At 28.1% G+C, this 17,218-nt stretch overlaps 1 protein-coding gene across 2 annotated transcripts in view; it reads right to left on the reverse strand.

Moving 5' to 3' along the window:
- The window catches only part of LOC129958723 (uncharacterized), a 367,468-nt gene that overhangs the window by 293,045 nt on the left and 57,205 nt on the right, over window positions 1-17,218 (reverse strand). Inside the window, exon 1 of one of the 2 annotated variants that reach the window (XM_056071375.1) lies at window positions 4,610-4,770. The exons of the other annotated variant lie outside the window; for it this stretch is intronic. Within the exon in view, the coding sequence (XP_055927350.1) occupies window positions 4,610-4,679 (70 nt within the window). The 5' untranslated portion in view covers window positions 4,680-4,770. Of the gene's footprint in view, window positions 1-4,609; window positions 4,771-17,218 lie in introns of those variants that run through there. 2 annotated transcript variants of the gene reach the window in all.

The raw sequence follows: 17,218 nt of genomic DNA on the forward strand, positions 1-17,218 counted from the left end.
TGATGTAACGTTTCTTGTTACAAAAAAAAATATCTAAAACAAAGTAGTTATTTTATTTATTTATTTTTATTTTATTTTTTTGGTAATTCAGTGACTACAGTGTAACAGAACAGAAGTAAATAATTAATTTCTTAAGTATCTACTTTTGAAAATGACTTGTAGTTTCTTCTCGGAATTATATAAACTTAAAAAAATCTCTCTCTTTACATGGTTAATGAAACATGGCAAACGGAAGTCAGGAATATTTTTAGAATAAACTCTGCTTTTCGCTGCATATCCTTGATGAAGAACACAATTACATTTGAGAAAATTTCACTAATGCGTGCATTTTCATGCGAGAGTAACATGAAGTCAGTAGTTGTATACCTTAAACAACTTTAAATGAAAATATGAATGTAGTATTTACAGAGAGAGTAAAATATGTTAAAGCGCAACGATCCTGGCACGGAGACACTTTTAGAAAGTGTAACGTTTGCTAGTTTATTATACTTATTTAATGCATGCTTTGATGTCTGAAGTTTATTTTATGCGTATTGTTACTCCCAAATGTTACTTTTCGCAATGACAAAAGTTGAGTATAAGCTGCCGAGAAATTGGTAAAGTTAATTGAGGTATTTATGAATTAAATTGCTGCAAACCGGATTGTTACCTATTAAGCGTAACATTTTATATTAATGAGTCTTTGTGTTTTAATTTATGTTAATAAAACTCCCTATGGATCTTGCCATACTACACTTTTGCTCATTTCATGAATAAAATACTTTATTAAGCAGCTTAATTATTCACTTATGCTATAGCACTTTAATTAATCATTTTAATGTACTTGCATTACATATGATATATACGATGCATTTATAAAAATATAATGCTTTCATGATTAATATTCAGAATGCGAAAACTCGGGGTGATTCTGTGGTCAGTAAATCTCTCTAATCTAACATAAAGAGTAAATTTATTAACAAAATTGAATGCTTTTTTAGCAGAGAAATAAAACTAAACACACTTCTTTCCAAATCATTTTTAGAGTCAATGTTTTAAAGGGAATCAAACGATTGGTAAAATTATTTTGCGAAGTTTTTGTTCAATTTTAAAACGCTTGTCTATGAAAATAAAGTAAGCACTTTAAACGAATTAAACATTTTTTTAAAAAATGCATTCCATTTTTTTAGAGCAAGCGATGCACCTGAATGAAAAAACTTCCGATTGTATTTTACACTGACAGCCTATTGCGGTCTGATACTAGATTCTATACACTAAAACATACGAAAATATAGTTAAATGATCATTTATATTTTTTTAGTGACGTTTCAACAAACTTCTAAAAAAATTTCTTTTCCAAATCTAAAAATCAGCCAAGTACTTCAAACGAACTAACGATTTTTATCTAGACAAAAAAAAAATAGCATTGATCTTTTTTGTTTCAAAGACATTCTACTGAGGTTTATTATTTCTGTGTTATCTCTATTCTCATATTCTTACTCCGAACCCATCAGAAAAACCTCGTTTCGACACCCCGTCTAGTGGATGTGTCTCGAGCTGGAAGAGCAATAAAATATGAAAAATTGAACGATTAAACGCCTGAAAAGAGTGGAGCAATTTCACAATACTTCTGAAATACAGGGCTCTTTGCCAAGTGGAAGCAGTCTACTGGACTGAACCTCGGTCGTTATAAATGACCTAGAGGTGACATATTGAAAAAATAAAACTGTTTTGAAGCTTTCGGTTTGCCTGTATGCAAAGCAGGCAAACAAAGCCATAACAACATTTACGTGGCCGCAGGAGGAAAGAACGAACCCCGTTTAAAGGATATAAAAAGGAAATTCTTTCGACAAATCCAATTAGGATTATGGAATAAAAAGACGAAAGTATATTAAACAAGGAAAATCGTGTCAAAAAGCATGTGACGTAATGGTGCGTCGCATTGAGAGGTATTGAAGTATTTTCAGTTCCTTCAAGCAAATATGTGACGTAATAATACGTCACATCAAGAATTATTAAAATATCTTTATTCTTTAAAAGAATATAGTTAAAAACAACAGGGGCTTTATAAAAAGCCTAATAAAATTGATTCCGCAAGCTAATTGCTTTTTCTTTCTAGGGCTGTTTCTTTCACAAGAATCCTATATATTGATTGGTCGAGAGAAATCTAAAGGAAAAAATCGTTTTCTTCGCATTTCAGTAAGTATTTTTTCACTCGCCTCGACTAAATTTTATCAATACAACCGTATATTTAATTCTATTAAATTAATCAGGATTCCATTTAACGAAATTTTGAGAGAGTAAAAAATATAAAAGTCAGTACTTATTTTAAACAAAGTATCAAAAAAATTTCCATTCAAATAATTTTTACAAACACACATATAATAAATTAAGAACAAATAATGAAATACTCGATCAGTTGAATACTATGTCGATTCTCTTCATTTATATACATTACGATAATTAATTTTCATAATCGATTAATATTAATAATAATTGCAGTTAATACTAATAACCAATAATTATTAATATTAATCGATTTTTAAATAGCTAATTATTAATAATAACCATGATTATCAATAATAATAATCGATTAATCAAATGAACTGTAAGGTACATTTTAGATTAACTTCTGTTTCTAAAGGTTTGATTTACAATGTCTGGTAACTGCTCGCATTAACGCTATTATTAACTAATACAATTTTATAATTTACACAATTATTAATATTTGGTAATAGTTAATTAGCACAAGAATTGCTTGATTAGACCTGCCAATAATTTTAGGGCTTAATATCCATTAAGAGTGACAAAAAAATTAAAATTTATGAGCCCGATAATCAATATCATAAGCAATTCCAGCAAATATTAAAAAGATTAGTTCATACTTTCTTTTTTATAAAAAAATTTTTGAATAAAAATTAACTTTTAAGCTGATGATATGCTTCTGTCAAAATAAATTGACAAACATCGTACAGTGTTCAATTATTGGATAAAAAAATTAATAGCAAATTATTTAAATAAGAATAATGCTGTTTTGAAATATCAATATGGGTACATGAGGATCAAAATTTTATTTTATTTACCCATTCTTTGTTTTTATGCTATTCTTATTTTATTATTTATTTCTTATTGTATTAATTTTTTGAGAAATTTTATTAGTGAATAATGCATGCAGAGAAAAATTCAAAATACAATGGCGTATTCATTTCTTCCGAAAATTATTTCGACATTTATAGAATATTCAGTGACCACAAGAGTAGATAAGTAACTTCTTATTTTTCTTAATTGATGCCAATTCTTATCATTATCATTTATTCATAATGCTTTTCTAGATTAATTTTGCACAAATCTTTTGATAATTACTTTGCAGTAATTATTTTTTCCTCCCATTTTATGCCTTGATTTTTTTTTTTCTTTTTTTTGCAAAAATAAAAAAAATAAAAAATAGAAATGCATTGAACCTTATTTTTACCCAATATTTTTAGTAGTCAGTACCATAATAATTTTAATGCTACAACTATTGATTGTTTGTTTGTTTTTTCAATTCTATATTTATTTTCTCACTTTTCAGTGATTTTACTTCAAATTTCTTAAGTGCAATGAAAAAGAAAGTAAGTTTTTTAAAATTTAAAAATATATTTTTAACCAACATTTTTGCACAGAAATTAAAAATTTATCATAAAAATTGGATTGAATTATTTTGATTTCAAATTTCATTATTAGGTGTCTTATCGAAGTTTAAAACTCAACTTAAATTTATAAAATTTATTAAAGTCTACGGACGGTAAAGTTACGAACGGTTAAATTTAAAATCACTCAAAAACGAGGTTTAAATAATTGCACATAAAAAAATCATTTATTGTAAGCTTTTTTTCCCCCCATTTTGGAATAACTGATGAATAATTTTTTGTAGCTGCTGTAATATTCCTTTAAAAATAAATTAAATTAAAAGAATAAAAACTATGGAGCTGTAATATTCATTTCAAAAAAATTAAATTAAAATAATAAAAACTACCAAGCTATAATATCAATTTCAAAAGAAATTAAAAGAATAAAAATATCAAGACTATATTCATTATTCCAAAAATTCATATTTTGTGGCTAATTCAAAAATTAAGATTTTGAAAGAAAGAAGTTTTTAAATAATTCATGGAACTAAAAAAATTCTGACAAGTAACAGATCTATGAACGTTTTATTGATAATATTGCAGTTTCTAAATCCAAGCTAAAGGACAAATTAAGGTGAATTTATAATTCAAATATAACTTTAAATTAATATGGGAACAATAAAACAAATTTACAGCAGATAATTTTTTTTCATTGTCGGTTATTTATATTTTTAACACTAGTCCTTTTATCTACTAATATATCATATAGTTAGGTAATAATTTATAAATATATTTTTATTGACACATTTGAAATCGAAACTTTATTTTTATAACATTGGCAACAAAATCAAACTATTCAGAGACAATTAAATTTTCACACCAAAAATTATTTTTGCTTCATTTTAAAAAATAAACAATACAAAACTTAAAAATTAATTTTAAAATTCTGCAAAAAAAATTAATATTGCAATAAAATTATTCTAAAGTGTGGGTAATAATTAAAAAGTGTTCAAAATATTTACCTTGTGGTGCGACTTGAACGACTAGAGCAAGCAACAGCGCCTGTATTACCAGACCACACCACCGATACATGTTGATTTGAAGTTGCTACAGCTTCTGAAGAGAGTGCACATCAAGTTCCCGCGTATCCAAACACCGCGGCAGCACTTCGTACACTGAAATCCACAGCTCCACGCTGGTTTGCTAGTGATACCGCGCATGCGTCTTGTGCCTGTTTGCAAGGGTAGGAGGACAGAACTCGAATTGCCTAACCCCCAAAGTTGAAACGGTTCTGTTGTTGGAGCGTTTCTTTTGCACGCTTCTTTATTTTCGTTTTTATTACGGGACAAATTATTAGTTAAATAAATGATAGACTAGTGGAACTGTTTCTGATCTAACGGTAGAGCTTTGTACCAATGCTTATCATTTACTTTTCGACTACTTTCAGTCAAGCGCGGAATAAGTTCATGGTAGATACCCCATTAGACTGTGTGAAGACTATGTAATAATGATATATTTTGTGTGTTAAATTATAGTAATTTTTTGTTAAGTTTCACAGAAAATCTTGTAGATTTTTTTTTTTTTTTTGTAATCGTTGTTTTAATATAGGTTTGACTCAAAATATTTTATTTCTTCATTTTTTTTTTTTTTTTTTTTTTTTACCCATAGTTCATTTTCTGATTTATAGCAGTGGCGCGCTTTTACATCACTAGCATTCTTTTCTTATTTCTGATTAATTTGAAAATTCACTAATAAAATTATTTACTAACTACATTACTTTTTTGATTTGAAGAAACAAAAGTTTCTTTTTTCAAAAAAAAAAAAAAAAAAAAAAAAAAAAAAAAAAAAGATTGATTAAACAATAAATTTGTTAATAAATTAATCCTAATTCTAAAAAATTAATTCGAAAATTAAATTTCTAAAATATTTTTTTCAATATTTCTTTCCCTGATTTATATAGATTTGCATTATTTTTGTTTAAAAATAAATTTAAAAACTTAATATGTAGGTTTAATCTACTCGAATGTTTTATCAATTTAATTGTAGTGTTTTAATTTAATAAAATAATTTTAATATCTTTCTATATGGAGCAACGTATATTACTGAAACGACCTAATCGATTAATTCTACTTTAAAAATAAAGTTCAAAACACTTTATATTATTTATTTATATTACTTTACATAACTTTTCAACTAAGATAAGAAGTAAAGTATCGCATTAATTTGCAAGAAGAATTTTTAAAGGAACTGGAAATACATTAACCGAAATGCAGAATACATGGACAGTAGATTAATATATGCAGAATTCGCTTGATAAATTCCTACATAGAACAGGTTGTATCTTGTATCTTTGAGAATAACCTAACTAATCCTAGTTGAATCTTTTTTTTTTTTTGTTCTTAAATTGGTTTTTTTTCCCCCTTCAAAGTCTACCCTCATTTATATATTTATATAACTGTTCTTTGAAGATAAAAAATCGGAAGTTCTAGATTAAATTGTTTGAAAAGTTTTTGATTTTATTAGAAAACTGTGAGAAAAAATGAAATATAACAAAAACAAGAATCGAACTACCCCACCATCCCAAAGCGTCTGAAGTAAATTTGAAGATCAGGCCGCCACGACAGCAAAGACAGTATAATAGAAGTTCAATCCCACACTATATCTGCAACCTCTAAGAAAGCGAGAACCTGCTTATTTATATGGCAACTTCTCGTGTCCGTATTTGAGGTGCTCCTAGTGAGAAGAAATGCACTGTGTAAAGTGCACGCCTAATTTAAATAAGTATAAAGCACTCTTGATAAGTTTCTTCTTGGAGAAGGTTATATTTTAGGATATGTAACAATCAATCAACCTTCATTAAGAAATGAATTTTAAATAGAAATTTTTGACCGGATTTTTTCCTTGATACTTATCCTCATTTATACAACTTCGTATAACTGGAGGTAAAACAATTTCGTACAGGGTTGACATACATAAAGAGTTTTTAAATTCATCAGAAAACTAAAAAAGGAAATATGAACTAATTGTAAAGCGTTTAAATTTTATAAATGTAGAGTTTTTTTTTTTTTTTTTTTTTTTTTTGCGGAGCAAGTTGTCATTGAACATAAAACAATAAATTAATCCTAATTTTAAAAAAAGTAAGTTCGAATTGAAATTTTTAAGCTGGTTTTTGGTCTGATATTCTTATCTTTATTTATAGAACGTTACTTATCGCTTTTGTGAAAGATGGAAAAAAAAAACCTGTAAGTGCAAGATTAATTTACATGAATAGTTTTTAATAGCGAAACAGGAAAAAAATCGCAGAATAAATGGAGAGCGCTTAATTTTAATTAATGTAGAGCTTAATTGGTATCTTCCTACATGAAACAGTTTAAATTTTTGAATATATTTGTAGATAAAAAATTAAAATGAAATAATGATGTTTTTCTAAAAATGATTATTGAAAAATTTAAAACCATTTATTCTATTAGAAACCACCTGCAATATTCTTACCTCGAATTTCCCGTATGGGCGCTCTTTGTATTTCGTAGTACATTAAAGGAAACTGAGTATGAATTTCGTGTGTTTTCGTTTCAACCAATTGAATCTAAAATTTGGAAAAGGTCTATACTGTTGGTAACAAGACCAAATAGTAAATTTTATTTGTTTAAATCATCGCGTTTTTTTAGATATAGCGTTCACATAATAGCAAACATACAAATAATCACACCATCAATTCCTTAGCTTATCAGATCCAAAATTTGACACATATCTAAAACTCTAATGATAAGCCTACATGCTTAATTTTATTTTGAGTTATCTTTTTGAACTGTCCAGAATTTGAATTTGTCTAAAATTTGTCCTTAGTCGAAAATTTGATAGAAATCTATAAATTTGGCGTAAAATCCATTTGCTAAATTCCATAGATTTAGCTTTTATACGTTTTTGAGATACCGTTTTCAGAGGTTGACATACAAATATAATTATAAAAATGTGTTTTCCGAATTCAGGGATACCTGATACATTTAAATTCATAAAAATAGAACATTAATTTATTTTACCATATTTTTATACTTTTTACCTCAGAATATAAAATTTGAAAATTTTATTCAACATGTTTTCATAAAGTTACTTAAAAACAAGATGATTTATGAAACCTGTTTTGAAATAAAAACAGGCTAACATGTTTTTTTTTCATAGCAAACGAACATAACAACAACAACACACACACACACACACAAAAAAAAAAAAAATGGGATGCCGTTTAGGACAGAACCTTTTCTTTTTTTTAACTCGATCCAAATGGTTACTTTCTTTCAATTCAATTGTTAGTATTTGCCTTCAGATTAAAGAGAGAACTCCTAACAACTTCAAAAACATGTTTTGAATTAAAGAAACCCTTATATGCCTCCTTAGAACCCAGGAAGAATTCAAAAAATAAAAAAAAATAAAAACTAGTGAAACTGAGAACTTGAAACTTTTTAAACTGTGTTCAATAACGGGCAGTTTAAGAATCAATTTCTTTCCTTTTACAAACATTACTAAAAAACATTTTCAATAGCCGATATGAAATTTCCTCTACTTTAGCCAAATATACCGACTTATTTTTACTGTTTCGTCACTTCTTACTACAAAATATATCACATTTCACAGCTAAAAAACATTCTTTAAAATTTCTGTGACTTTTCTGGAGAGTAGAAATTCGATTATGATTTTTAAAATTGTTATATCAATTCAATACATATTAATTGATTTTAGACCATTTTAAAATGGAAATCGTTTTCATATACTCCAATTTTACGTTTCAATTTCGTTAGTCGATTTTAATCAATGTGCATTAATGCGTAAATAGCATGGTAGACTTAAAGGCTCATTACTGTTAGGGTCAAACGTTAAATCAAATTCAATTTTCAAAAAAGAAAAAAAAAAGTGGTAGAGACCATTGATGGTTGATAGATTATCTTTATGTGCAGAGCTATTTAAAGATCTAGATCTAGAGTTATTTACATATTATTTCAATTATGCAGTTTACGTTTCTATGCCTTTACATTATTTTCTCCTTACAGTAAATAGCATGCATGACATTCGAATTTATTTTAATATCAATCATGCTCTTGTTTATTTTTCATTTCAAATTATTCTGAACTTTCAATTCGTTTTCCATTTTTTAACTGCAGTTTCATCCAGATGCTCGATAAATAGTAAAATACTCTATGAAATATTAAGCAAACATTTGATAAATGGTAATATTAATTGTAATTAAATAACGATTAAAGACTCATTTTCAACGAATAAATACATTAAATAATATGCGAAGTGGAACTCTTATAACTTACACAACCATTCAGTTAATGATGTAATGTAGCAACAGTTACAGTAGTATCTAGTCATGCCAAAGAAAATATGTTGCACAGAATAAAACAATTTGTGTCCTTTCTAACAGCGAAATAAAAAACTGAGTAATACTAACTTGAACATCCACCTTTAGAGATAAGAGACAAATAGTTCAGTAAAAAATAAAAAAGCTTAGCCCATTTGGAAGGAAGTGATGCATCACGAATAGCCTAGATCGAAGGTGAAATGCAAATTTTAATGTACACTCTTTATTAATGTGCATATTTTAATGTACAGGTGGTGGTTTATTAGAATTATTATTGGTGTACCTTATTATTGGTGTTGGAAATATTACACAGTATTCCAGAAAATGACAGTATCCAGAAGATGACCGATAAGTTTAGTATCTTAGAATAGCAGACGAGTTCATTTCTGATTAGTTTAGAAACGACGATATAGTTATATTTATTAAAACTTTGTTATTTCTCAACGATTTACTCGCCGTTTCGTACTTTCCCCCGTCAGTAATGCACTCTTCTATTGAAGGTCAACTGCTATCTCGTCAGGGGAATATTCATAAGGTTCGTTACAGCCTGTACAGAAAATACTCATCGCACTAACTTAAATTCGCTCTTTTCCATTTTGTCTATTGATTGATGCACATAGCCATGTCCTTTCCTACCAAATCGAAGATTATCAGCAACTTTTTAAATGGCTTTTTTTTCATATCTATAATAGTTTCCATGATTGTATCAATAAGTTCAGTATTGCACCAATAGGTGCAAGTGATTTTATTGCAATGAATATACTCATTTTCCTATGTGTGGAGAACACAGAGTTCGCAAATTAAATTACACCATAATTTACAACCTTTTCATAATATATAAACACGCTGCATCTGTAGTTAGCAGCATCAAATATATAATTCGTTTATAGAAATTATTCTGTAATTATCAGGACTACAAATATAATTCCAACGTTTTTAGAGTAAATTAAGGATAATTTCATCATTTTCAAAAAGAATTATTCAAGATATTATTCAAGATGCAAATCTATATGATAAACTGATACCATAAAGACAACGTCCGTTGAATTGAAACAGTCCAGCCTTTTCTAGCCAATTTTTAAAAACTTTATAAGAATTGTACCGCTCTTCATAAAGCGGATCAATCAAACAAAAATCTAAAAGAGTAACATCTGGTGAATACGGCGGGTGGGGCAGCAATTCTTAGTAATTTACTTCTAAAGTTTCCTTGACTGTTTATTAAATCCTTGAGCAATCACTGCCACGTTGGGGAACAACCAAGTTTTAGTCCCATGGCATTTTGATTTATTCTTCAATAAAACTGATCGATTGTTGCTTGTAAGGTACGCCATTAATTGATGTGATTGTAACAGCGAAAAGTGAACAAAGCCAATTTTGCAAATCTTCTGGATACAGAATAACCTTATTGCCTTGAATATTTTATTTAGGTATGGATGGACCTGATTCCCACGAAGGCAATCATGCCTTCAATCATTAGAATTGTTGCAATAAATCCATTTTTCATCTGCCGCAAGAATTCTATGAAAAAAACATTTCCTATTTATTTTAGACAAGGCAGTTCACACGTGGAGGTTTTTTTTTCAGACGTTCCCTTTCATTCATTTCACATAAAATCTAATTTCCTTGCTTTTGAACCATGGCCACTGCATGTAGTCTCCACGAAATGCATGAATGAGTAACATTTGTTTCAGTAGATTTCGACATGTGTGTTTGGCAAGGGTCTTCGTTTCACTATATTCCCAAGCCTAGATTTTTAATAATTTTATGACTTTCCATGCACTTTGTCAAGTGCATCGAAATAAAGAAAAATTTAATCGTCGGAACAGCTGTTTCCAAATTGAACTTTATTGGGCACGCTTATGATAAATGTCCAGATACAAATATGAATTATTGTTGCGGTCTTTTACTAATAAAATAAATGTATCACTTTCTGCAAATTCTGCTTGTATAGTTCGAAATGTTTTATGAGTTAACAAAATTCGAAATATTTTATGAGTTAAAAATATCATTTATATCTTAAGCAATATTATATAGTCCAAGGAACGGACACACTTTAAAACATAATGGATACGCATAATTCTATTAAGCATAATAGGAAATCGCATTGTGCCGGATATACATTCATTGTAACAATCAATTATGTCTATAATTTATAACTGTCTATAATACTAGTGAGATGTTATTTTCTTTTAAAACTGTCATGTCTAGAGTTCATAAATAAACAAATGGTAAGTATATGCATTTGCTTTTCCAAACAAACCATAGACAGTGATTTCCCCAAACCTATTCGTATACTCTCTAGTAAATGTATTTATGTATTATTAACTCGCATACCGCGAGCAAATGATAGTTACGAGAAAAATTGTCAGCGTGCAATCTTTGGCAATTTTTTCAGTGATTAATCACTGGGTTGCGGTTCATACAAAATAACCAGAACACCGAATGTATATTTTGGATGCATTTTAATGCGACCAAAATTTGACACAGAGTTGCAATCATACTTGAAAAATCCCATACTAAATTTCATATATTTAAGTCATTGCGTTTTTGAGTTATCACTGGGATGCGGTTCATAAAGAATAACCAGAACACCGAATGTATAATTTGGATGTATTTTAAAACGGCCAAAATTTGACACAGAGTTGCAATCATGAAAAATCCCATACTAAATTTCATATATTTAAGTCATTGCGTTTTTAAGTTATCGCATTGACATGCTTGTGTAAGTACACATCGAGAGAGGGGTCAACCTCTTGATGGATTTTGTCTAAAATCTGATACAGACCTACACTTTAGATGCCAAATTTGTGTACCAAATTTTATTCTTGTAGCTCTCGTCGTTTTGTAGTTATCGCAAAAATTTATATTTGGAGACGCAGACAGAAAGATTTTCTCTGAATGAATTTCTTTCAAAATTTAATAGAAATCCACAAATTCGGTCCAAATACTGTATACCAAATTTCATATATCTAACTCAAAAAGTTTTTAGCTATCGTGATCACGGAGAGACAGAGATACAGACAGACATAATTCTAGAAAGTGTTTTTTGGTCTCAGACAGGTCTTTGAAATCCAGAGATTCTCAAAATCTGGAATTCGAATTTTTAGACGATAACAATATTTTTGGTTTATATTCTCCGCATATGAGAAAGTAAAAACCAAAAACTGAGAATATTGAATTCACCTTATGCGTAATAAAAACTGTTTCTTACTCTGTGTGTGATCTAGTCACATTTTTGGATCGCTTTGTACGAAGTCATGCTGTGCCAAAAGGTTTTATATGAGAGTCCATTGTATTAAAGTTGATTTTTAGTTTCTCTTATACGCACACGTGAGTAAATATACAAAGAAAAAATATGGCGATTGTCAAAAAATTTTTCCTTGGATTTATCCTTGTATGTAAATAATAATAATAATGGATAATAATAAGATAAATGGGTGAAATTTAAAATATGATCTTTACACCAAATTAATTGACTTCTATTAAATTTTAAACACAATCTATTGAATGGAAATTTGCATGTGTGTTTAAGACCAGTTGAACACGATCATTATAAAACATAAGATAGAATAAAATATTGATACACAGATTTAGATAATTAATAAAATTTGATACTTAAATATATTTTTTAGCGTTTAAAATATAAATCCGTCAAGAGGTTAACCTACCTACTTTTACAGCATTTAAACGCAATAATGCAGAAAAATAAAATTTAATGTGCAATTTGCCTATTAAAATTAGATGCTTGCATTAAATTTCTACTTTGATTGGTAGACAGAAATGCGTTTAAAGCGCCTACTATGAAGCCCAAAATGCTAATCGGAGGGACACTAAAAATAAAAATCTGAGCTCTCGTGGTGTTTACGACCTTTCTCAAAGCTAAAAATGTTTATGCTCGGAGCAAGGAGACAGAATTTTCACTAGAAGTATGAACAAAGTTTTAGAGAGGCCACTCTCATTGTTTTAATAAAAAAAAATCATTGTAAAAAGTTATTTTAGATTGGTTACAGGAAATACCATATACAGAAAATAAAGGATTCCAATTATTGTAAAAGTATAATTCATGAAAGTTCTGAAAGGATAATTTCTTGTCTCTATATCAATTTTATTAAATTAAATATAAATTAACACTATGCTTGATTATACGTGTATTTATTAAGCATTTTCAATAATTATACATAATAATTCTTAGAAAATTGGTATAAAAACATAAAATTAATTTTAGTAATATAACCGAAATAATAATAATAGTATTTGAATTATATCATCAAAATAATGCCTGCGATATTTTTTTAAAAAAAACTTTGATTAAATAATTATTTATTATTCTTATTACATCTTTTAATATATCAAGAGCAATATCAAAAGCAATCATTTCTCTCATTTAAAGTATTGATCAAACTGGCTTTTCGAATTTATCCTATTAAACTCTAACTATTCGAGAAAATTCTTATTTCAAATTACTCAAATCATTCGCATGATTCTTTTTATATCCGAATGACACTGTCGCCATATAAATATTCTACGAAACTTCATTTTTCTAATTTCTCTTATGCAAATTCCAAGTTTAATTTTAGTCTGCGTAATTCTCTTATGTCAATTTCAGGATTAATTTAAAACCCGATCCTCCGACCGAAGTATCTTAATATTTGTTTAAAAATATATTCCGAATTAATTCAAAATTTCCGAGCGAAATAGGAATAATTTTCAGTGATTAATAGAATTTAAAAGAAAATGAATAGCTGCAAACATTTCCGCTTTATCATACGACTAACTTATATTACAATAAGAATAAAGAAGATTTTGAAACATTTTTTAATTACGAAACAGAATTATAAAAAAGTGAGGTGTAGACAGAAGCATTCAAAGCAAACAAAATGAATATTTAATCACATTTGTAAAATATTTTAAACTTTAATAAATGTTTGCAATTTTTCATATAATATTCATTGTGTTTTAAATTTTATTTATATTCTTAATTCTTAAATTCTTTATTCAACAGCCTATACTGTTGGTATCCAGATGTTTGACAAGAAAAAATATCTTCTACTTTTATATAAAGATAAAAATAGAATTTTTATATTTATTAATATAAAAATAGAAAATTTTTATAAACTTTTTATTATTTTTTGCTGTTTAATGTTTAATATTTTTCACAATTTATAGTTAGAAATGTTTTCGAATCATTTTATAAGGAATGCATTGACAGATACATCGGAAATAAGATCATAATTAATTTAACTGATCTCTTGACACTCTAAGATCTGAAGCTATTAAAATATTTTATTCCCATAGGAGCATGCAACAGTAAAAAATTTCAAAACTCTTGTACTACAAGAGAAAATAAAAAAATCGATTGCAAATTCCATCTTTACACCTCTGAAATTAGTCAAATCAAATAAATATTTAATTAAAAGTAGACTTCAAAAATACACTTTTATTAACAAAAATACTTAATAAATCTTTGTTTTCATTATTTCTACATTTTAATCTGGAGTTCAGTTTGTTCCTGAAACTCGAAACTAGATGGCGCCAGTGGTATGGAATCAAAATTTAACTAAATTGATGATTAACGAAAGGTTAAGTTCTGAAATATTAAAATGATGCGTTATCAACGAGTACATTCAAGTGTAGAAAATTTCAAAAACCCACCAAATAAGCAAATTTATGAAAAATTAGTTGCAAAATTCCATCTTTACAAACATGAAATAAGCCAACTTAAATGAAATTTTTCAATATAAAAGTATAAAAATACACATATCTTCTAATCCATTGTCTAATCAAATGAAAAAGTTATAGTATGAAAGTATTAACGGTATGCTATAGCACAAGATTTTCTTCTAAACATATCAATTATCTTTAATACATAGTAAGATTATAATCCTTTTAAATAGATTAGAAGCATAATGCTATTGTTAAAGCATATCTTTTAACAATGCAAGTTCATTTTTTTTTTTAAATTATGCAACTGTAATAGTGAAGGATATGTGTTTGTTCAATTGAAAAAATATTTCTTTATTTTAGCATTACAAAGATATTAAAAAGAAGTTATGCACTCTAAGTATTCCTTTTTGCTTTTGGCACTTTCTTTTTATCTTCCTCCTTTATTTTTAAAATTGATTTTATTCTGAGACACGATCTTCTACTTTTAAAACTCGTTTTAAATTAAAATATATACAAAATCAATAGCTTGATGACATTTTAATTTTGTCTCGGAAAAGAGCAAGCACATTTTAAAACTATCATCAAGTCCTCTTGAATACTTTTTGAAATGTATTTTCAAAAAGTGTCGCATAAATACAGAAACAAAAATTATGAACTGAACACATTAATGAATAATTAAAGCTTTGGAACATGTTTTTAAATTCCCTGATATGTTTGATAAACATATAGACGCAGGAAGAAATGCAAAATTCAAAATGAGAAACTTGGTTTTAATTAAATAATTATAATTAAATATGTTTGCATATAAGATAAAAACAGTTTATTCTGAAGATAATCAAGAGCTTCTTTACATTTTATTTTCTCCTGTACAGTCAAATGTACAATATTTTAGTTTATTTAATTACACCTGACCAAATTGTTGTGTCGATTATCTCTCCGTTTTGAAATAGCATTTTGGTTATTCAAATACGAACATTTCAATTTGGCAAGCTTGAACATGAGGTAATCGATGCCTGAACTGAAAACTCGATTCTCCAAGTTTCACTACAGCACCAGCGAGAAAAGTTTGACCCTAGAGGTTTTAACGCTTAAAAGGATGCCATGAAGTCAGGGTCTCGTGGGGAAATCGTATTTCAAACCTCCCACCCGCGATTAAATCACAGGGGTCTTTGTAACTGTAGAAACAAAGGTACTTTTTCCAGTTGAAATCTTAAAAAAGTTGAGGTTCATGGCTTGGATTAAAGTCAGTCTCTTTATAAAAGATATTTTGTCGCTATTTTCTACATTAATTACTTGAAACAAATTATCACGATTAAGGCAAATAGAAAAAGCCGTCAATATTTCTTGCGCCTTCAAAAATAAAATAAAACCATCTATGAATCTTCTGCCTTTATGAGGATCAGAATGACATGGACTCAATTTGGGTATTTAAGAATGGTAATGAAGTCCGAGTCAATATTCAATTCTAACGAGGATTCCTCATGAATGTGAGTTTTTTACATGTTAAATTTTATCTCAAAGACGATACTTCAGGTTGCTTGCATGTCTTGAAAGTTCGAAGAAGGGGAGGAATTATCCTTTTTATTTAACCACAGGTCAAAGTTATGTATTGTTACTCAAAACAAAATCCGAGTTTGCTTAGAAATATGACGTTAAAATAACTAATCTTAACTAAAATGCCGTTATAAACTTGACTTAAATAATTAACATTTTCCTTGATAAGATTTGAAAAGTCACACTCATGCACTGAGTATTAGTTTATTAGCTTCTAAAGTGAAATAAATTAATAGATTATATTAATTAATATATATTGTACTCATAAAAGGTCAAATACGTAATTTTAACGAATTCGCGTTGGTTAGAAAATGCAACTGGTTTGACCAATTATTTGTATTACTGCGGAAAACGGATGTAGAATTATTATTTTCTTTTACTGACTTCGATCTGCGGTGAAATTCTAAGAAAGATCCCACAGATTTTTCCCAATGACTAATTGTAGTCCCCCAAGCCGGAGGCTCGCCGACTACAATTTCAACTAAGAAATTGATGTCAGGGTTGAATGCCACGGCCCACCGGTCTTCGCATTTCATCCGAAACTCGTAAGAAGGTGGGTGAAAAGTTTCGTTCTGATTTTTATTCTTTTTTCAACAAAAGATTTCTTCCAACTTGATTAAATTACCATCGCTTTTAATTCAAGCTCATCCAATAAATCTTGTTCAATCGGAAAACGAAACTTGATTGTGAACCAAACACTTTACAGCCAAATATTTCCATTTATTATTCGGAATGATTTCGTAAAATTAATGCATAGTTTTGAAATTGTACAAAATATAAATCCCATAGAAGTTTAAGATTTTTATCTTTTTTTTTTTTTTTTTGGAAAGGATCTGTTGTTTCGACCTTGCTAGAGTTTCTAGAGCACAGTTGAGATACTTAAAAGATTCCAAATATTTTTTTGTATTTAAAGTATATAAATGTCTTAGTCGAATAAAAATACAACATTCTGATGCACGTCTCACTCGTGAAAACCTATAAAGGGGTAAATTCTCACGGAATTCATAAATAGGAAGCGTGGAAATTTAATACGATATCTGAATATTTCTTCATC

This window comes from Argiope bruennichi, chromosome X1 (assembly GCF_947563725.1).
Source record: "Argiope bruennichi chromosome X1, qqArgBrue1.1, whole genome shotgun sequence".
Classification (NCBI taxonomy): domain Eukaryota; kingdom Metazoa; phylum Arthropoda; class Arachnida; order Araneae; family Araneidae; genus Argiope; species Argiope bruennichi.